At 40.5% G+C, this 22919-nt stretch overlaps 1 protein-coding gene across 7 annotated transcripts in view; it reads right to left on the minus strand.

Moving 5' to 3' along the window:
• The window catches only part of LOC121938644 (glutamate receptor 1-like), a 148677-nt gene that overhangs the window by 97162 nt on the left and 28596 nt on the right, over positions 1 to 22919 (minus strand). For 6 of the 7 annotated variants that reach the window (XR_015778855.1, XR_015778852.1, XR_015778853.1 and 3 more), the window contains exon 1: positions 4673 to 4993. The exons of the other annotated variant lie outside the window; for it this stretch is intronic. Coding sequence is in view for 2 of the 6 variants with exons in the window: in XM_088088065.1 (XP_087944191.1) it covers positions 4673 to 4778 (106 nt within the window). In the remaining 4 variants the exon portion in view is untranslated. Of the gene's footprint in view, positions 1 to 4672; positions 4994 to 22919 lie in introns of those variants that run through there. 7 annotated transcript variants of the gene reach the window in all.

Raw genomic sequence — 22919 nt, forward strand, 5'->3', positions numbered from 1 at the left:
TACTGTTGGTCGGACAAAACGAGACATTTTTGATGGAAATTTTTCACTTTTTCTGAACGACCTATTAAATGACAAAATAATCCACATATCAATCGATGATTAAAATAATTGTTAGATGTTTTTAAAAAAAACCTTAATTAATTAATTAATATTAACAAAAACCTGGTATATAAAGCGTTAAAATTCTTATAATGAATGAAGATTTGTTATTATTATTGGCACTCATGTTGGTTAAAAAAAGTACATTCAATGAAAGTAGAAAATAATATCAACGTATAATAGTTTTTAAAGATTGAGTGTGAAAAGTAAGTTTTGTGTGACATGAGACGCAGATGAACTGAAACTGAAGCTGAAAACACAAAAACTAACCACAGGAAGTGAAGGGGGAGTCTGATCCAGCAGTTTTGCTAGCTCACGCAGTCACTTTAAAACTTCGATACGAAATACGATAAAATGTCACTTTACATTAAATACGAGAATAAACGAAAAACGGAGGAACCTCATGTCTGCATCGGTCAGGAGACAAACAAGCAGAAAACGCAGCTTTTTCTGTGTTTTATGTGTTTAGCGGAGACATTTTTCACCGAGCTGAGGCTCACATGTCACTGCCGCCGGAAACGCGCATTCAAAATAAAAGCTCCGAAATCTAGAATAAAACTAAAGAGACGAAAAAAAATTACACATGAAAGGATTTAATGTGAAAAAGGATAAATTACACGAAAGACAATGTTTAATAGCTTTACAGTTTTACTGAAGTCAAAGTACTCATTCCACACTTAAAAATAATACTCTCCTACAAAGTAAAAGTCACTTCCATTTTTCAAAGGGGGAGGTCAGAGGATTTGAGGAAATTTGGGGCCAAACCTGGATGTCAGTAAGGAGATCCAGGAGATCCTTTGCATCTGTTTTGTTTGTTTGTTTGTTTGTTTGTTTGTTTTTATCAACAAGCTGTACTTTGATGCTTTTTTTCTGGCAACTTATTTACACTTAAAAATGTATTTATTATTAGGCCTATTCTTATTTTTGAAAAAAAAAAATTAAATAAATAAATAGATAAATAAATACAGAAAGAAGCAAAGAAAGAAAGAAAAGTAGATATGAATAAATAAAATAAAAAGAAAATAGAGAGAAATTGCAATACAGTGACCCAGAGCTCAATGTGACACCTTCACAATGTTTCTCCAAACTTAGACAAAATATCAGATTTTCTCTATTTTATTATTGTGGCCAAAAGAGCTCATGATTACAACTTTGTGATATTAAAAGAAAATTTGAGGGAATATATATATATATATATTATATATATATATATATATATATATATATATATATATATATATATATATATATTATAAACTGATATGTATTTTACTTAATACTTGTGAAAGGCATCTGAATGCAGCACCAGAAAGGTGATCCAGGTTTTAAAGGGTTAACAAACAGAGAAAAGCAGCGTTGATGAGTTTTAACTCTGAGCTCCGCAGCCGCTCGTTGGTTTGCAGGTCAGCTGCTCGCCGGCTGCAGGAGGCGTTTTTATTCCACTGAAATGCAGGTTAGTTCAACTTGATGCCACATCAGCACCAAACATGAGCGGAAACTCTGGGCCACTGGTCTGATGAATCACATTATGAGTTCATTTTGGGAGAGTCACACGCTCTGCAGCCCACAGCTGATCCGCGCTCAATGTGACCAAACCAGTCCAGGTTCAAATGGGAATAAAAAAACAGCGGGAAGGATTCATCCGGCGCACGAATGTCACAGTGAGAGAAGTTTCAGAGAGAGGCGCTTTGAGAGGACTCATACTGAATACAGGAAATAAACCTGAGTGGCTGAGGTGTTCGGTACAAGACACAACCAAGATGGTAAAATGGAAAGAGAAAATGTGATTAAATTATGTAATTTACAAGTCTGTCTTAACCCTTTGAAACCTGATTTATTTCAAAAACACGGGGAGAAGGCAATAAGCAATTTTTAAAAGAAATGATGAAGAAATTAGGAAAAAAAGAAAAGAAAAAACATAATCCCCCTGAACAAACAACAACAAAAAATATGAAATAATAAAATGGAAAAAATGGAAAAATGACCTGAACAAAATGGCTTATAAATTCTTATGATTCATTAAATTATTTTTAAATATATCCTTATGATAAATATAAATATTTCGTTCCATATTTTCCTAGTTTTGTTTTCTTCTTTAAAAAAAAATTATTTTTAACTTTTTACTCCACAACATTTATCTGACACCTTTAGCTTCAAGGCTCTGTACAGGTTAAATGGTAACATAACCACTATGTCATCAGCTAATAAAATTGTGCATGAAAGATCCAATAGGATAGAAATGGCAAAAAAAGCTACATCTTGACCAACTGCAACACTAAGGTGCTGTTTACACAATGATACATCGATAAAAATCTCTCAGTGTAATATAGTATATAACAGTAACCTCGTAAAATGGTGTTTCAGCAAAATAAATTCTGTCTTAACGTCCTGCTCAACTGTTAAGTAAAACAATAGCAACCAATAGTATTGCTACATGTTGCTGATTCCTATCAATAACTGCATGACTCTGTACATTGTGCTGATTTCTATCCTGTTACTGTAAAACTCGATCCATGGGGCTAATTAGTATAATATCACTGTATGACTCTGTCCATAGTGCTGATTCCAATTAAATCACTTTATGACTCTGTCCATGGTGCTGATTCCTATAATGTGCATGTATGACTCTGTGCATAGTGCTGATTACAATAGTATCACTACATGACTCTGTCCACAACGCAGATTCCTATGAAACCCTAAAAAACTCTGTCCATGGTGCTGATATTATACTATAGCTATAATTAACAATCTCTCCGTCAATGGTGCAGACTCTAATAGTATCACTATATGACACTGTCCATGGTGGTGATACGTTTAATATCACTTTATGTCTCTGTCCATGAGTGCTGATTTGTGTGACGTCACTCTATGACATTATACAAGATGGTGATTAATAGTGCTAATATAGATGGTGAATAGTGCTAATTCCTATATTACCACCTAATGACTCTGTCCATGGTGCTGATTCCATTAATGACACCATATGACTCTGTCCATGATGCCAACTCCTGTAGTACCACTATAGCCACTGTCCATGCTCCAATAATATCAATGCAAGACTCTGTCCATAGTGCTTATTCTTTTAATATCTTTAATATTGTCTCTCTCCGTGGTGCTGATTCTTAACAGCACTGTATGAGTCTGTCTATGGCACAGTTTCACTTTAAATCAATGTATCCTGTATTATTCCTATACACTGTCCATGGTGCTAACTACTATGATGTCACTGTGTCTCTGACCATGGTGCTGAATACTATGAAATTGGTGTGTCTCTGTCCATGGTGCTGATTACTATGACTATGTCTCTGTCCATGGTTCTGATTACTTTGATATCAGTTTGTCTCTGTCCATGGTGCTGATTACAATGATATCACTGTGTGTGTGTTTATGGTGGTGATTACTATGAAATCGCTGTCTCTGTCGACACTGCAAATTAATTTAATATTAATGAGTCTCTGTCCATCATGCTGATTCTTAACATCACTATATGACTCTGTCCACGCTGCTGATTCTTAACATCACTATATGACTCTGTCCACGCTGCTGATTCTTAACATCACTATATGACTCTGTCCACGCTGCTGATTCATTTTAAATCACTTTATCTTGTATTATTTCTATATGACTCTGTCCACGGTGCTGATTTATTTTAAATCACTTTATCTTTTATTATTTCTATATGACTCTGTCCATGGTCCAGTAATACCAATGCAAGACTCTGACCACAGTGCGGATTCTTTTAATATTAATGCGTGTCTCTCTCCGTGGTGCTGATTCTTAACAGCACTATATGACTCCATGGTGCTGATTACTATGATATCACTTTGTCTCTGTCCATGGTGCTTTTCCCTATATTATTAGTTTCTCTGTCCATGGTGCTGTTTTCTATAATATTAGTTTCCCTGTCCTTGGTGCTGATTCCTTAGATATTACTCGAAGCAAAAAACAATATTACTGTAGTTTTGGGCACTTGGTTCATTAAAATATTGTTTTTATTATTGTATTCTTTTCACTGCATGTTGTAGGAAGTCCAAGAGACACAATACACACTTTAAGTCATATAATGAATATATGAATTCTAACATACTGTAAGTCACAAAGGGAATCCAAGCTACAGGCATTATTACAGGGGTGGTGAGCGGGGCTACAAAAATACGATATGTCATAACAAATATATTATGGCAATAAAGGACGATATTATTATGAGAGGCTGCATTTGGAAGTGTTGCATGACACCACCGACTGAAACTAGTGATGGAGCATTTGGCTTCCAAAAAATCTTTCCAAGTCCAAATACTGCATGACAAAAAAGGCATAAATGGGTTGTTTATGTGTTGGGGAAAGTGTTTATTGCTGGAGTTGGGAGCGCCTCATACAGTGCGTCATTAAATTGATGCACGAGCTCGTGAATGAACGCAAGTAGGCGGCTCGATTAAAAATATAGGAACGCAGCCCACAGTCTCACAGACAGCATGAAATATTTGAGATATTTCAGCAGAACTAGAGATAATGAGCTCCCGCCGGGTTGGTCCCGGAGCGCCCCCGGGGTGCGCGCGCCCCGCCGCTCACTCACCTATGTTGATGTTACTTGGGAAACTTGTGCCGCTGCAGAGCCCGAGCAGCAGCGGCAGCAGCAGCGCGAGGAGCGCCGAGGGGACCGGGAAGCTCTGCGGCCGCATGTTTCCTCCGGCGTAATCCCATTCACACCGGGGCCGACGCAGATCCACCGCAGGCCGGCCACGGACTCACACATCCACCGGCAGTCCGCTCCGGTCCTGTCTGCGTCTCCGTGTCTCTCTCTCTCAGTGTGTCCCTCTGATCAAACATCCAGAGCGCAGAGCTTCTGCTGCCGCGACGACTCTCACCGACACAGAGTGTCAGAGTGTGTTCAGTGTTTCTGATCCAACTACCTCACCCCCCACCCTCCCCCTCTCTCCCTTCCTTCCCTCTCTCTCTCTCTCTCTCTCTCTCTCTCTCTCTCTCTCTCTCTGTCTACTTATAGAAAACTGTAACAGGACCAATCAGCACCCTGCGCACTGACTCCTGAGCTGTACACTGTTCTGTATTTTCAGCTGCTTGTTGACGTTTCTGATGGAAAATGTTTCTTTCTTCGACATTTGTCCGACTGATCTGCTTGTTGTGCAGTTTCTTCTCCTCCTTCTCTCCCACTGATCATCTGCAGCCAATCACCAGAACAAATGTTACCGGCTGCGGTTCAGGAGGAGGCGCAGGTTACCGACGGTTCGCATGTTGAAGCATCCTTGAGCAAAATACTGAACCCCAAATCTCAGTGAGTGTTCACCGGAGTGGCAGGTGTGTGTGTGTGTGTGTGTGTGTGTGTGTGTGTGTGTGTGTGTGGGGGAGAGAGAGAGAGAGAGAGAGAGAGAGAGAGTGAGTGAGTGTGTGTGTGTGTGTGTGTGTGTGTGTGTGTGTGTGTGTGTGTGTGACTGCTTGTAAAAGCACTTTGAGTGGTCGGAAGATTAGAAATGCTTCCTACAAGTGGCGTCTGGAAAACCTGCTGTCTCTCCATTAACCCTTTAACACCTGGACACATTCAGATGTCTTTGAGAACTTAAGAAAATTGAGGGAGGGTTTATTAGATATCTTCAAAAATGACTCAAGGAAAATCTCCCCTCAATAATTTCATATTTAAAATCTATCTATCTATCTATCTATCTATCTATCTATCTATCTATCTATCTATCTATCTATCTATCTATCTAACTAACTAACTCAACAACACTCAACAATAAATCGCCCAAAAATGAGAAAGAAATAAGTAAAAAGTCACAAGAAAATTATCTGGGGAAAATAAAATTACAAACAAACAAACAAAAAACCCCAAACAACCAACATATTTTGTTTCTTTTTCTGTAATATATTTTTAATATATATATATGGTTAAGGTATAAAAGGAATTAAAATTTAGCTAAAGAAAACTGATGTTGATCCAGGTGTTAAAGGGTTAAAATGTTGCCTCGATGGACAGAAAAACCCTAACCCTAACCCTAACCCTAACCTATCAGTTCCACCAAAGTTCATCTGGTTCATCCTAACGAGAGCATGAACGATGAGGAAAATTTACAAAGGTTAAAAAAAAATGTGGTGATTTTATGATGGCATTATTGATGAATAAATAAATCCTTGCTCTTTATCCTCCATCAGTTCTTCTAAAAGCAAACTAAAGTCCTCAGAGCTGAGGGGGATTTCTTTATTAGCTCCAAAGGAAAAACAGCCAACACTTTAACTTGTTGGTCTCTGCAGCGTCTAACAGAAAAAATGTCCGCCCTCCTCCACGGTTTGCCCACACGAGGAATAACGGGGACGCCGGTAATCCTCCTTTTATTCAGCCTCCATCCAGCCAATTTACTGAGACAAAACAACGAGAGAGAGGAACATGATCAGCCTCTTTCATCCACATCCCTGCCTAATTTATTTATCTGCACTCCACAAACAGGCTAACAGCGGCGTGGGAGGATCCGCCGAAAACACTGAAGACACATCATCAACTCCCGGTGACGCGAGCTGAAGACGCCTCGTTCCCTCTGAGCTCTTTTATCTGTTTCCATCCAGCTGCTGCGAACGACACATCTGGATCAAGAAACGCTCAGTTACTCTAACGACTACCTGATAACTTTAGTTTCACTGGCCGAAAACATCCACGACCACTTTGGTAGAAAATGGTTACCATACGAATAAAAAAACTAAAAAAAATAAATAAAATCAAATAAAATTAAATAAATAAATAAATCACAGCCAGGTCTGGAAACAATCCTGAGTAAAAGGTTAATTTCTGTCTTTTACCACTTTGAAACCTGAGACAACTGGTTTGGTTTCTTTACAAAACACGGGGAGAAGGCATCAAGAAACGACCCAAAACTCAGCAAAAAAATGTGGAAAAGTTACAAGAAAATGAGCCGAATATTAACCGAAACCACGAACAATAAAGAAGACAGTATTATCAGCATAGTTATAAAGAGAGACGCAAAAAAAAGTGATTAGCAGATGTTGAGGACTATTTAGAAAAGGCTCTTGGAGCAATTTCCAATGAACTAAATTCAAAATAATCATTATTAATTAAAATAATACTTATGAAGATTCAGTATTAGGAGTACCAGTGATATTTGTAGTAGTAGTAGTAGTAGTAGTAGTAGTAGTAAAGTAATGTTAGCAGTGGTAGCAGTGCAAGTCATATTTGTAGTAGTAGTAGTAGTAGTAGTAGTGTTAGCAGTAGTAAAAGCAGTCATTGATGAGTTGAGGCGTCCACTGTCGTCGCCTCCTCGGCTCATTTAGACTCTAATCAGCGCAGTGTGTAATTAGCTGAAGCAGCGCACACACACACACACACACACACACACACACACACACACACTGAGACATCAAACAGTGTAATCTGACGGCCGCCTGCCTGCTGACGGGCGGAGGTGATTAGCTGATAAGATCTGGAGGAGATTTTGGCGGGACTCGTCCTCTCAGGACGAGCACGAACAGATTTGCTTTTGTCTGAGAAGAATTGCGGTGAAAAACTAAATTTCACGACAGACAAAAGCAGCAGACAGCTGGAGGTCAGAGGACCGAACTCCGAGCTGATTCATCAGTTCGTTGTTGTCGTCATAATGAGGCCGCTTTGTTTATTTCTATTTAACGGACGTAATCCGAGGCTTAGCTGTTATTTACTTTGTCTGCACCAGCATTTATTTTGTGCTGTTTGGGGAGCGAACTGACAGTTTAAAGTGCTAATTTAGTGGTTGGAATCACTTGTAAACTTTTACTTATGAATCATGCTCTGTGGAGGAGTTTAGGTCACAAAGCAAACTGAAAAATTGTAAATAAAGACATTTTTTTCCATATTTATCGGCACATTTCCAAAGCAGTTTGTTTCAGAGTCTACAGGTTTCAAATCTGTAAATTCTTTGATAGTCTTTTAATTTCATGTCTTGCTCTTTTTTTGGCAGATTTTTTTTGTTTGGTATTTTATTTTATTTTTAAATTTTATATTTTTATATTTTAATTTTTTAAATATTTTTTATATATATTTTTATAGATATATTTTTAATATTTTTTAATATATATTTTTACATTTTACTTTAATTAATTTATTTTTTATTTGTTTTGGCAGAAGATCCCGATGCCAAAAGCCACCTTCGAGTCCCGTGTGGGTGTATGCGTGTGTGTTTTCTACACTTTACCATGTGCCTTTTTCGACTAAACGTAGCCATCCGTGACTTTGGTGCCTAATGCCAACAACCATGACAGCCGCGTGAACACAGGAACCGTGCTGCTTCACCCACCACGTGCATTTGTTGACGTCACGGTAACGGGTTGCGTCATCCCATTATGACGTCATCCCACCACGTGCATTTCTGTGGCGGGATCCATGCGCGCCACAGCTTGACGTGGGAAGGACACCTAAAACGCTGTGGGTCGACATGGATGGTATCTGGACCAAACGCCATTATGTGACGAGTTCGGATGAGAACACGTTGGACTGTCAGACCAAAGTTTGGCGTTTGATAAACCGAAGAGTCCGGACCAAACGAGGTGTGAAAGAGGCCCTTTGAGTTTTTACAGGTGCCCCAAAATCAGCCTGTTTTAGTTTTTAAGATTTGGGAAACCTGATCAGAAGATTTTGGAAACCTGCCGGTGATGCAGCAGATCTCTGATGGAGATCCCTCTGAGCCGGAAAACTCGCTCTGTGGTGAAAACAAAGCAGCGCCGCAGCCGTTCTCTTACATGATGACCTGCTTACAACATGTGAACGAACATGTGTAGGTCACGTCAGCCGTTCGGCGGTTATGCAGATGACAGGTGAGACAGAACAACAAAGCTCCAGCATCAGCAGAGTGGGAACTCTTTTCCTCCACATCTACGATTAACTCTCACCAGAGCTGAATCTGAGCGCCGAGCATCATAAACACACACTACATACACTCTGCATGGCTGCAGTATAGTGCTGTGTGGGCACAATGCACTCATCTTTTATTCATCCTCCCATCATCCTTTATGGAAAACTGCAGATTAAACGCATCATTCTTTCATGAGCCCACGGGCTGTTTTAGATAATTTAATGTACAGAAAGATCGTACTTCGGACCTGAAGGCAACAACGGAGCTTTAAACTGCAGCTGGAGGTTTGAGATTCACGTCAGACGACACAAAGTGGAACAAAACCAACATGAAATCTTGATCTGAACGCAGATTATAGTGGATGAGAACATGTGAGGAGTTTAGTCATGTACATTAGATTACATGACAGTAACATGGACTGGAAAGCGCCGTGATGTTGGAGAATCAGCTGATAAAACAGCTGCTGGGGTTCAGACATAAGTCATTTCTTTTGTGCCTCTCCATTGTTTCAACGACACATTATTCTGAAGCTCGAGCAGTCCCATAAATGTCCCATCAGACCCAAATCCAGTGCGTCTATACCTCAGTACAACACAAACAAAAGCACATTTCTCCGAGGGGCCGTTTCTCTAAAAATACGCCACACTTTGCCAAACAGAAGCACGTGGCTCATTCCTCATCAGACGTTTCCATCCCAACTCGTCACGTGCTGCTGCTTCGTCAGTTACGCTCGAGGTATTCTTCTGGGTCTGCTGTTGACGTTTCAGGATGCTGCTTCCATGATGTCGACAAAAGCACATGGCAACCAACGCCGGGACGTCAACAAACGCACACGCTGGTACGGACGGATTAGAGGAAGGTGCCGATCGTGAAGTGTAGAATAAAAAAATTACAATCAGACGGAAGGCGAACAACGGACTCACGCATGAAAGTCTGCTGTTTGTTGGATCCATCCGCTGCTGCCCCTACAGGGAACCTCGTACTCCCTAAAACGCTCAGCCTGCCCCACTTATGTCCCCCAAAAAATCTCACTTTGAGCAATTATTGTCACTAAAGCAACAATGAGCAACTTGCTTTGCTTGGGGGCCAGACTCTGCACCCCCACACGTTTCTGAGATTTTGGGACATTTCTGGGACTTTAGGACATTTCTAGGATTTTAGGATGTTTCTAGCATTTGATCCTTCACTGGTACTTTTTTTTGATCAACAAGCTCTATTTTCATGTTGTGTGATGCACTCTGGCACCTTATGGAGACTAAAAGTACAAAAACTATTCCCAGTGTGCATGACTTGATTTTTATTATGAATTTGAATATGGACCCTACTGGGGGCCAGATTCTGCCCATGTGCCCTAAGTTGAGTATTCCAGTCAAAGTGCATAAAAAAGCACAAAATTTGCTCTTGTTTATCCAAAAATTTCCCAGAGGAAGGATCCCCTGCACCCTCTGTTGAGGTCAGGTCTAAGCTCCAAATGTCCTCAAAGTCGATTATTTAACTTTGGATAAAAACATGAAACAATTCGGCATAAAGTCCTGCAGATTAACTCATATCACCAAAGCGGTCTAAAACCGGGCCTGCCCGGAGAAAACTGAAGTTATTAAATAAAGTAGATGCAGAAAGTGGCATAAAATGGAAATACTCAAAAAAAGTACCTGAAAATTGTATTTATGTGCAGTACTTGAGTAAGTGTACTTCTTCATATTCAGCTGAATGAACACTTTTCGCAACAAACTTTTTTCCCCAGAAACGATAATTTGCCTTCAACATAAAATATTGCTGGTTGTGTTTTGCAGTTTAGCACAAAGCTTCACATCCATTCAGTCTGCCAGCGTGTTCCCGCTCTAACTGCATTTAACTGCTCCGTGAAGCCATTGTTGTTATTGATTGTGACTTCCTGCCAGCTGAGCTCGAGAGCAAACCTCCAGCTTCACTCAGTCTTTCTCTTTCCTTAACCCTTAAAACCTGCAAATCACCTAAATTTCTTTAAAAATACACAAGAAGGCAAAGAGCAACTTTACAAATGAGCCAAAAAATTAGTAAAAAAAAAAAAAAAAAAAAAATAAGAAAATTACCTGAAAATTAGTGAAAAGGGGAAAAAAGAAAATGAAAGTTTGAGATAAGACTTAAACATTTAGTAATTATAGTAATTATCAATATGATTATTGAGATAATAATTTCTTTTTTTTTCTGATTCTTTAAAAAAATATATAATGATTTCTTGCAATTTGTGAAACATGTCTTACCAAGTCACTTTTTAAGTCACCAAGTCACTTAAAACTATTTTTTAAAAAAACACTATCATTTTTTGGAAATAATTTTTATCGATTTCTTCAGTTTTTGAAGGGTTAAATACTTACTGAGAGCAGCATTGATGTCGATCTAGTTTCAAAGTGTTAGGAGAGAAACACGTCCGCCGCTCTGTGTTCAGCGATAAAAAGGTGTGTTTGGCAGCTTCTAACAAACACACCGTAAAAGTCAGCGACAGAAGGAGACGTGTTTGCAGCAGAGAGGCGACGCTGCGGCGTTTCTCTCTGCAGAGATGTGACTGCAGTGGCAGCTCTCCCTCTGAAAATGACTTTAATCTGACCCAGAATCAGATCAGACACTGAGAGCAATAAATGTGAAGGAATTAGTCCTAATGGCAAGACTGCAGAGACTCGCTGAACTGTGAACAAGAGAACACAACGCCAGCGGAGGAGGAAGTACTGACATCATTTACTCACTGTAAAAATACTCCAAGACAAGTAAAAGTACTCGAAACCTCACTGAAGTAAAAGTCAGAATGTTGCAGTAAAATGTTTTTTCTCTCTGATGTTTTTAATATTCCTGCTGATTTATTGTGTTTTTTGCATTTTCCGGATGTTTCAGGTCGATCTCATTTTGACTCCTTTCTATCCTGTCGGGTAGTTGAATCTACAGCAATGCATCATGGTCTATAAGAGGCAATAAGTCACGGGTAATGATGCTAAGAGATTTGCTGAGGGCTTGTTTTAAAAAGGAAACCGTGAAAGTTGCGACAGGATTTAACGGACACGTGAGAAGTGGTTTAATGTCAATAAATTCATAAATGAGCATCTGTGAAAAGCACAAGCTTGACGTGCATATTTAAGGCATTAGGTCACCAAAAATGATGTTAAGGGATTTTCTGAGGGCTTTTTTCCACAAAGAGCTGTGAACTTTGTGTCAATATATCAATAAAGCTTCTGAAATTTGACTGAATTATAAATGCATTAATGTGTGTATCACTGATGCAGCTGCTGGTAATGTCGGTGCTCATTTTAATGAGTTTACACTGCTGGCGAGTAATGGAAAGTAACTAAGAAAATTTACTTAACTACTGTACTTAAGTAACATCTTGAGGTACTTGAATTTCACTTGAGTTTTTCTATTTTATACTACTTTACTCTTCGACATCGCTTCATCTCAGAGGGAAATATTGCACTTTTTACTGCACTACATTCTTTTTAGATTTAGATGATTAATCAAATAAATTATCAAAAATAAATGTATGATTATTGAGTAAAAATAAGACTTTACTTGGAAATATTAAAGAGTAATTAAACTGAGCTCCACCTTTACCATCTGCAACATTAAAGCGATTAACAGATTAATGCATCAATAATAACAACTGAGTTATATGGTAAAAGTATTCTGAATTATAAGCACTTTTACTTTTGGTACTTTAAGTTTTACTTATGCAAGAGTTTGAATGCAGAACAGAGTATTTTTACACTGTAGTTGTAATTTTACTTAAGAAACGGATCAGAGTATTTCTTTAACCTCTGCTGCTGCTACTTTTGTGGTTGATGTTTTGTATGATTTCTTCAAACTTATTAAGATAATTTCTTTCTCAGTTGTAGTGGAGAAGGAGTCTAAATACAAATTTGAACAAATTCGACTGAGGAAAGCACATTTTTGAGTAAAAAAATGAAAGAACTTTATGAGTAAATTAGCTGTGAACTAACACAGGAAATGTACGGTAACTCATGACGAATATTTAATTGTTTGGGCGAACTGTCCCTTTAATCGTGCCACCAAACACCTGAGTGAAGCAGGAAGTTCCTGTTTTATTTATCGCTGCTGTCAGAGGACATCAGCTCTCAGGTCGCAAGTTGAAATCCGGCGTCAGCTGCTTTCTGCTCGCCGTCGCACCGAATCCTTCGCCAAAGCAGTTTTTAAACAAAAGCACTTACGACACAAAAGCACTTTGTGGCACGTCGAAGGCCAAAAATAACATTTACTCAGAACGCATTACGAGAAAATGAGTCGGTATAATTTCACTGCAGGAGAGGATCTGAGTCGAAGGAGGGAGGAGGTGAAGTGAGGAGATCACTGTTCCTCTCTCTCTTTCTCGACACCCCCTCCTCTTTTTTCCTCCCTCTTTTCTCGGTTTGTACTCTCCATCTTTTCCAGCTCTGATTTTGCTTTTGTTGTGGGGAAAAAAGGGCAATGAATATTCTCTTGGCACAGTTTTCACCAGTGACCTTTTTTCTAAGATGGAAAACTAAACAAAGAAGCTTCTAAAAAAATAAAAAACGATGATGAAACTCAGCTCAGTCTTCAGTCAACAAACAAAAGCTAAACTGTGACGTGACAGAAAGGCAAATGAAACAGGCTAAAGTCTTTTTTAATGATCTGCATCCATCTGCACTCACATCCTGCAGATTTTTAGCCCCAAATATATCTCCTCTTCAGAGTTAATTTAGCTGCTGGAAAGCCTCCTAAAAGCTCCTCCCAGTTTTGTAAGTTTAATGTTAAAAAAGAGTTTAATTCATCTGAAATGTGAAAATTAGTGCTGCGACCCAGTCGCCTGAATAAATGTTGGCAATGCACCTTTCTGCAAACCACGGATACATTTGCACTTTATTTTGTAGCAGATATTTCAAAATTTTAAGTTTGAACAACGCTGTGGTTACCGTGTGGTTATGTTGAGGCACAAAAAACATTAATGGTTGGATCATGTTTTGGTATAAAATACCACGACGTGGGGGCCAAGTGACTGCTGGAGGGAAAACAGAGACGGATTCCCAAAAACTCATTAAAAACTGCTTGAAAAAGTGATAGATCGCTAGAAAAGATCCGATTTTGTTGTTTGTTGGACAATCAAATAAAGTTCTGCAGGCGTCCAACATCCAACATCCAACATCCACCATCCAACATCCAACATCCAACATCCAACATCCCCTCCATGTCCAGGTGACAAAATCTGCCCAAACACTACGTCACTTTACAGCCCGTTCTTATTTAGAAGTGCTGCCACTTTTGCAGTGTTTTTGGGATAAGATCCCACAAGCCACCTTTCATGGCAGCATGATACGCCGCTGAACGCCGGCATGATATGCGGACAATTGTTGTCAGATGTGAAATCGACCGAAGACAACCTGTTTCGTCCACGTGATACGCTGCAGGACGGCGTCAGGTTGCAACACTGACGATAACGATGTCACGTACGGAGCACGAAGGTCCCTTTAGGGCAGGCAACAGTACAAACAAACCTCGGACTTTAATGTTAGCGACTCATGTTATAAAATAACGTTGTTACTGATGTTAGTTCACTCACCTGGCTGCTTTAGAGTTCAAACTTATCTTGCTTGCTGCAGCTAAAAGATGCAGATACGAAAATGTGACACTAAAAGTAAGTGAGAGCTACTAGGAACAAAATAACCACGTGTATAATTTTTACCGTCCACTGCTGAACGCTGTTTCCATGCTGGCCGCCATTTCTGTTGCCCTGTAAACGTCACGCAAACGTCACAACTCCGGTATCATCAAAACGTCACAATTTCCTCGTAATTACGACTTTGGAGGGCCGTTCACGTGCTCGTAACTCGTAAATGTGAGTTTCCGTGGAGCACGTAAAAGCAGCCTGAGAATGTGTTGCACTTTCTGTAAAACGTGCAGAAACATATTCTGGGTTCACAAAAATGTACGATACAAACATTTTGGACGAACTCAGGTCGTCTCTCTGTGCTGCCAATCCGTCTTTCGTCTCCTGCAGGATGGAAAGAGGACAGACTGCTCCTCTCCTGCTCGGCTGTCAGTCGTGGTTACAGCTGCAGGAGACGAGAGGAGGAGGATGAAGAAGAGGAAGAGCTGAGTTTTTTTTCATTCATCTTTTTGGGTAATTTATTTTGTGGGATGAACCCCCTACTGCGAGACCTGTCAAAATAAGAGCAAGGGAGAGATGGAAGGAGATTAAAAAAGAGAGAGGAAGTGAAGGTTAGAGGACTTCTCTGCCTTCGTAGCGACAGCAGCCGAAGTTACGTAAAAAAAAAAAAAAAAAACACTAATAAAGAAGTAAACGCGGGAAGTTTTCAGACGCAGCAACAATCAGGGATGTTAAAATCACATTTTGCTCCTCTCATCTGCTGTTTCTTAAATGTCAAGTGGACTTATTTCCTTCTGTGCTTTGTTGTGTTTCCACGGTAACAGGAAGTGGAGGCGGCACTTGATGGACTGACCCCGAAAGTCTGAGAGACAAAAAATAACAACAACAACCGGTGACACATGCTTCATGTTAGCTTGTCAGGTTACGACGACCTGCACGGATCTAAAATCATTTTTAAGGCTTAAATCGAATGTATCGATACTAAGAAGATAAATAGCACGATGATATTATGTGGATATAAACCAACGCATCACTGCATGTGTCGTTACACCCCTAGTTATGTTTACTTAACCCTTTAAAACCTGGATCGCCATGTAACACCCACAAACATAATCTATAAATCTGCAGTTTTTAATGTAATAATCCCACAAACGTAAGAAATTTCCCACAAATGCAACACGTAATTTCCTGCAAAAAAAAAGGTAACACAAACGAGCAAATAAACAAACAAACAAACAAACAAACAAACTGAACAGAGGTACAAAGATGAGTTAAGTAATGTAACATGAAAATGAAAAATGACTTCTGTGGTCATTGTTGTGTGTTTATTATTATACTATTTATTTAAACACCAGACGATGGGTTTGAGTCGGCTCGTTAGAAAGTATCACAAGTTTAAGTAATGTTTTACGTCTGTGGGTAATTTCTTACATCTGTGGGTAATTTCTTACGTCTGTGGTTAGTTTATTACGTCTGTGGTTAGTTTATTACGTCTGTGGTTAGTTTATTACGTCTGTGGGTAATTTCTTACGTCTGTGGTTAGTTTATTACGTCTGTGGTTAGTTTATTACGTCTGTGGTTAGTTTATTACGTCTGTGGGTAATTTCTTACGTCTGTGGTTAGTTTATTACGTCTGTGGTTAGTTTATTACGTCTGTGGTTAGTTTATTACGTCTGTGGGTAATTTCTTACGTCTGTGGGCTGTTACAGACCCTCAGCTGTAACTTTAATCACGAGTTATCAGCGGATTCACTTTGTCGTCTGCAGTTTTTCCTGCTGAAAGCTTGGAGATCAGAGAGACGGTAGAGACAAAAGCAGGATCTGTTATCGATCACGCGTGGACGTTTATTAGTTGTCCCTACCGTCCAATCAGAAAGAGCGTGTCCGTTAACGGTCGGCTGTCAGTCAGGATCACTGTGAGCTCTGACAGCCTGCTGATTGGACGGAGATGACTGATGTAGAAGAGCGGGGGATGATTTCCACCAGGAATAAAAACAAGAAAGCTGCCTGGCTCAAAGGGTCGTCGGTGAGAGACAGAGCTCGTCTGCACGTTATAATCTGTGTGATCCGTCTAAACCGAAAGAAAATGTTCTTGTTTTTACTCGAAGAAGAAGAGGAGGAGGAGGAGGAGGAGGAGGAGGAGGAGGAGGAGGAGATGGTAGCTCGACTTCTGTGGGCCTTTCTGGAGGAAACAAAACCGTTTCTTTGATGGTATTTCTGCTTAATTAGATGCATATGTAGGTCAACACACATCACGTTCACATTTATTTCAGAGAGGATTTATTTTTATTTCTCTGTGTTGTGCATCGAGGAACTTTATAATGACGTAATGATTTAAGATCCGTGCAGCTTTCGGGCCACTTCTGCAAAACGACAGGAGGCCAGGGGCCCCATACATGATTCTAGGATTTAAGGACATTTCCAGGATTTTAGGACATCTCTAAGATTTTAAAAATATTTCTAGAATTTTAGGACGTTTCTAGGATTTTAGGATGTTTGTGTAAATGATGAAACTGACCAGAATATTAATCAGTTAGTGGATTCCCGAGAAGGAAACAAAAAAGCCGACAAATTTGCAGATAGAAAAAAGACAAAATCCATCACTGGTGGAATGTAACTAAGTAAATTTACTCAAGTACTGTAATAAAGTCAAAATCAAGGTATAAGTACTTTTAAGGGTCTAAATACTTCTTCTACCACTGAAATGTACGTGTTCAATGTCTTAAAAAGGGTTACAGAAATGTTTGAGGCTGTAAAATTTCTCAAAACACACACACACACACACACACACACACACACGCAGGCATGGAGCCCCAAAGGAGCCTAAAAACCATCAACGGGCTTCAAAGAGTAGCGTGGTTGCCATGACAACTGTCATAAAAAAGCAATTAGAAAGTGATTTAAAAGCTGATTGGCCGCTAATGGTTTGACAAGAGAGAACAGAAAACTGCTGGTTCAGAGAGAGCGAGAGAAACACTGTGTGTGTGTGTGTGTGTGTGTGTGTGTGTGTGTGTGTGTGTGTGTGCGTGCGTGCGTGTGTGTGTGCAGCGCTGAAGATGATTTGCAGATTTACTGGGGCACAAATTTACAGAGAGGAGTGCAGCAAAACGCGCGCACACACACACACACACACACACACACACACACACACACACACACACACACACGCACACACACACACGCACACACACACACTCTGCGGTGTTCACGCTGTGTTGGTGGTTGTACGGAGCTGGCAGGGAGGCAGGCAGCTGCAGTGACGAGTGTTTTAATCCTCAGATCTGCAGGAAAACTCTCAGTGAGCCGCCGGCCTGCAGGGAGCTGAGAGAAGTTCACAGGTTCAATCCCCGTCGTCACATCAGCGGATGTGATAAAAACGCTCCGTAGCAAAAAACACCTACAGCTGCGCGATGACCACGAGCTATAACACAGACCTCAGAAATATCAGCTCGTTTATCCTCTTTTTTAACGTACAGAAACAGATCCTCCTGCTAAAAATGTCACTGCCCGCACACCTCCATGTGTCCTTTATGTTGCCATAGTTACAGCCAATAAATGGCACCAGAGGGCAGAGTCAGAAGTTTTGGACAACAACAAACGAGGCTACAGCCGAGGAGGTCGTGATAGTGTAGTGGAGGGTGTCGGTCATTAAATACATTGCAACATCGTCCCGTGTTGCCGCTCTTTAGTTTACTTCGGTGTCCCTCAGCGACGGCCGCTGATGCTCCAGGATGCTACCGTGATGTAAAAACAATCACATGTGGGACGAAACTGCACGTGGTTATGTTTAGGCAACAACACGGACGGTTAGGATTAGGAGAAGCAAACACTGGACTCCTACATGAAAGTCTGGTGTTTGTTTGACCCTCCATCAGCCCTCATGCTTCTGATGTCGTCACCGGCAGCATTTAAACCTGGCAGCGTTTGTTGTCATGCAGCTCAGACCTGGAAAAACCTCCCAGGTGATGTCAGACAAACCGCGACTCTGACCACTTTTAAGTCGAAGCTAAAAACATTCCTGTTTTACACTCCTGCTCCACCCGCTAATGACTGCAAACTTATTTTTTAAGCTGGATTTGAAATCATTTTTAAATTATCTTTTTATCTTTGCATCTCGTCTGCACTTTTGCTTTTTTAAATAAGGGTTTTTATTCGATATTTTTTAAAAAATTGTTAATTTTACCTTTTACATGCTGAATCTTTACTCTTTCACTGTAAATCTGTATCCTTTATTTGATATTTTACTGCTCTGTAAAGGTCTCTGAACGGCTCTGCTGTTTGAAACGTGCCAAACAAATAAAGCCGCCGGAGGACGGCGTGTACATTTCTGACTGCTCATCCTCTCACTCTGCAGCCAACAACCAAAGATATCGCCACATTTCTTTCACGATGACTATCTCTCGTCTGGGACAACCTAAAATCACACACTGTATACCAGGCTTAACCCTTAAACACCTGGACTGGCATCAGTTTTCTTGTGCTGCTTACAGACAACTTTCACAAGTATTTTATAAACCTTTGGATTTAGAGAAACTTTGAATTTAGAAAATTACATTTCAAAAGCTAAGGATTTTTTTATTACAGAAAACTTTATTTATAATCATCTTTTTTTATATTTACTTTACTATTTTTAAGCACTAAGGTCATATTTTTTTGTTGTTTTTGACTTTCTTTTTTTTGCTATATTCCAGGTTAATTTCTTGTCCTTTTTTACTTATTTTTTTGCAAATTTTTGGGTCATTTCATCATAAGTTGCTCTTTACTTTCCATACTTTTGAAGGAAATTGAGAGGAATTTGCTCAGGTTTCAAAGGGTTAAAGCACTTCTGAGGCAGGAGGCTCTGAGCTGAGTGGAGCTCACAGTTGGATTCGGGTCAGTGGCGGGAGGTCGGGAACGCATCATGTCAGCGACGGTCCTCACAAGTATCTCAGTACACGTGTGTGTGTCGTTCCCGCTGTTCATCAGTGATCTCAGGACTAACGAGCTCCAACAACAACGCAGTGTAAGCACTTTACACACACACATTAGGCACCGCTGAGTGTGTGTGTGTGTGTGTGTGTGTGTGTGTGTGTGTGTGTGTGTGTGTGTGTGTGTGTGTGTGAGCTCGTTATGAAAACAAAGCGCTCAGAACAGAAGTTGTTTATGAGACGTCAGTTTAACAGAAGGATGATCCACTCGGACACGTTTTCTGAAAACATCGACACCGTCTCCTCTGTTCTTCCTCATCTTTTTACCACGCTGTCAGCTGTTTCTCCACCTCAACAAATCTAATTACAGACTCCTGTTTTCAGATTTAGCGGGGAGGACTTAATCCGGCGGGGACATAAAGCCCTGTCACTCTCCGTCACTGAAAACTCTTTCTGTCCACTCCGACGGAGCGAGAGTTTCGGCGCTGAAAGACAGTCCGTCCTTTCAGCTCCTCTCAGCTGCTGCTGAAAGGAGATCGGGAAACAAACCAACTCATTCAAACACCGAACAAAAGAATGTGCAGACTTTAAAATCAAAATAGCACAGTTATAGAGGCGCAGTTTCTCTGTCGGGCTGACTGATCAGCAGCACAACACGAGTCAGAGTGGGTGTGCAGCAGATTGGACGAATGACTGTAACGCAGCTAAAAGACGAGATTAAAATGATGCTATTGATTCAGAACGTCCCTACGCTCGCTCTCCACTCAATTTCTGTCCAATAAAACCCAAAAACTCATCTCCTCTTGCATCAGTCTAAAGCGATAAAGATGTGATTCACTATGAAAATATCCAGTTTTGCAGGTCTTTCACTGACATTTCAGCAAATCCTCCGAGGTCAAAAGGTCCGATCGCAAGAGGAAGTAGAGTTGGTTTATAGAGTTGGGCGGCTCCAGTGCCTCACCGCCCAGCCCTTCGCCTCAAGATCAGCCATTCAAAACCCAAACCACCACGGATCAACTCCATGCTCTGCTCACGCTTCGCCTCGCCTCACGTCCACCGTCAGCCACACCAGCCTCACCTGCCTGCGCGCTCCCTGGCTCCCATCCCCCAACTCCACGCCCAACCTCCCTCCATTCATACCTTCATTAAATCAGTCTTCTTTTTCCACTTTTTGTCCGGTGTGTTTGCTATTGGGTCCAACCCCTCCTAACAGCTTTTGGTGCCAAAAGCACTAACAGAGCGGCACTATGTGACAAATTTAAAATAAGAACAGGCTGTGAGCGCCTGTAACAAAACTAAAACATAAATGACTAAAATTACACTATTGATTCAGGATGGCCTGAGTCTTTCTCTTCAATCTATTTCCAATAAAAACCCAAACATGTATCTCTACTGCATCAGTTCGAAATGATAAAGACGTGATTCACCATCAAAATATCCAGTTTTCCGTTCAGTAAACCTTGTCGGTTTATTTACCGACAGGGTTTACTGAACTCATGCCAGCACGTCACATGACGCCGCTCTGTCAGTGACCTAGAGCGTCTTTTTATGGTGTTTTAGGTTTCCGTTTGCATCAGCTGTTTATGCTCCGGGATGCCATTTTCGTGATGTCAACAAATGCACACGTCCTCATGGTCACATGACAGCGCAGACTGTCACAGTGGTTCAGTTCAGGCAAAAGAGGCACGTTGTAAAGTGTAGAAAACGCACACACACACACACACTCCTGCACAAAAGTCAGTTGTCAGTTAGTCGCTACTTTTTTTTAACGTAACTTTGCACACGTGTTTTTATTGATTTGTTGATGCTTTTTCTTTGTGTTTGAGCCCCAAACTGGCAATTTTCTGTCACTATGTGATAGACAATAAAGTTTTTTGAATTTTAAATCTTGTTTTTGTGATTCATCCACCTCCCAAACCCGCCGGCCCTGTGAGTGCGCTCGCACTCTTTATGTTACGTGGTGACCGACAGTGTTTCAGCTGGCTGCGTCCTGTCAAAACTGAGAAGTTTTTTTTAAAACTATGTAATGTAGTTAACATCACGTGATAAACTTGTGAGGTAACTTGCTGAAAGTTACTTAAGAAACATGCTTTTTTAACCTAAAGCGTGATCTTTTTTCTAAATCTAACCAACACAGAAGTTTATTTTGAAAAGACACTATGGCATATAACAATCAGAAACTGATAAACTAAAGCAAAGGACCACTGAGATGGAAGTGCGACCTTGTTACATTTACGTACCGTAGTTCCCTTTTTAATTTTTAAAAACGTTAGATTTAGGAACCAAAAAAATGTTATTTAACATAGTCCGGGGTTTTGTAGCTCGTGATGTGGATGTAATTTCTGTGATACTTAAAAATGCGTCTTTGTTTGGAAAAGAAAGGTGACTACTGCTTTAAAAAGACAACCTGGATCTGTCTCAAGGTAAAAAATAAAGCTATGAAAACGCCGTGTCCCGTCTGTTTAGTTTTAACACCATCAGAAATAGAAAAGCAACAATTTGCTGGTTTTATGGGGAACTATTTTCTCTCCGTTCGCAGTGACTTCTCAGTAAAAAAACCCAGATTATCTTTTTATTATTTCGATTTGAAAAAACAAAGATAACATGCTAATTGTTGAGCTTCAGAGCTGCTGGTCGTCCTGCCGTTTACGGTCTCCCAAACTTAACTTCACTTCCGAACCAAGCTAATTTAGCAAAGCGTGGTCTCCGCCCGTCCTGCAGTTTTGGGGACATAAGAACGTGATTTGGTACCAGAATGCAACCAAACAGAACAGCAAAGACAGTAATTCTGCTCTTATGGCTCAGAGTCTGTTTCTATAACGTCTCAGCCAACACGGAGACGCGTCCCAGCACGGCTGCACCTGGAAATTGGGCTCATGGCAGGGGGGCGCGCTCCCCTCCAGCAGTCAGTATGGAAATGGGGGTGATCATTAGGACATCAAATTGGATTGCAGAGGAAGAAAAGCTGGAAGGAATTCACAACTGTGGCTCTGACGGCACTTTGTACAAAAAAGCCTCTGCTTGACAGATTGAATTACATCCCAAAATGGGGGAGGATTAAAGTCATGCAAATCAAGAGGCGATGCGGTAATGAAGGGGGGAACTGTCAGACAAAAGATCCTCCGCTGACAAAAAGGAGAATCTAACAGCCCCGAGAGCTTAAGAAGATGAAATGTAAACGCTACAAATGAAGAACAAATTCAGGTGAAGACAGAAGACGGCGGTTTACGGGACACGCACAGCTCCGGGGCAGAAATCACAGTTAAATCTGTTTTCATCTTTTCGTTTTTTAAAAATCTGGATGGTTTTTTGATAGTTTTGGACGTCCGTCCTCCCTCGTCTTTTAGTCACTAATCACCGCTGAGATCTGAAGACGAGCTGACAGATTTATGTCTGAAGGCTCGGCGAGAAATCACCGCATGAGCCATCAGACGGCCTGAAAATGAGTCCAGTTTACCGA

Source organism: Plectropomus leopardus, chromosome 15, assembly GCF_026936395.1.
Source record: "Plectropomus leopardus strain MGB_pleo_1.0 chromosome 15, ASM2693639v1, whole genome shotgun sequence".
Classification (NCBI taxonomy): domain Eukaryota; kingdom Metazoa; phylum Chordata; class Actinopteri; order Perciformes; family Serranidae; genus Plectropomus; species Plectropomus leopardus.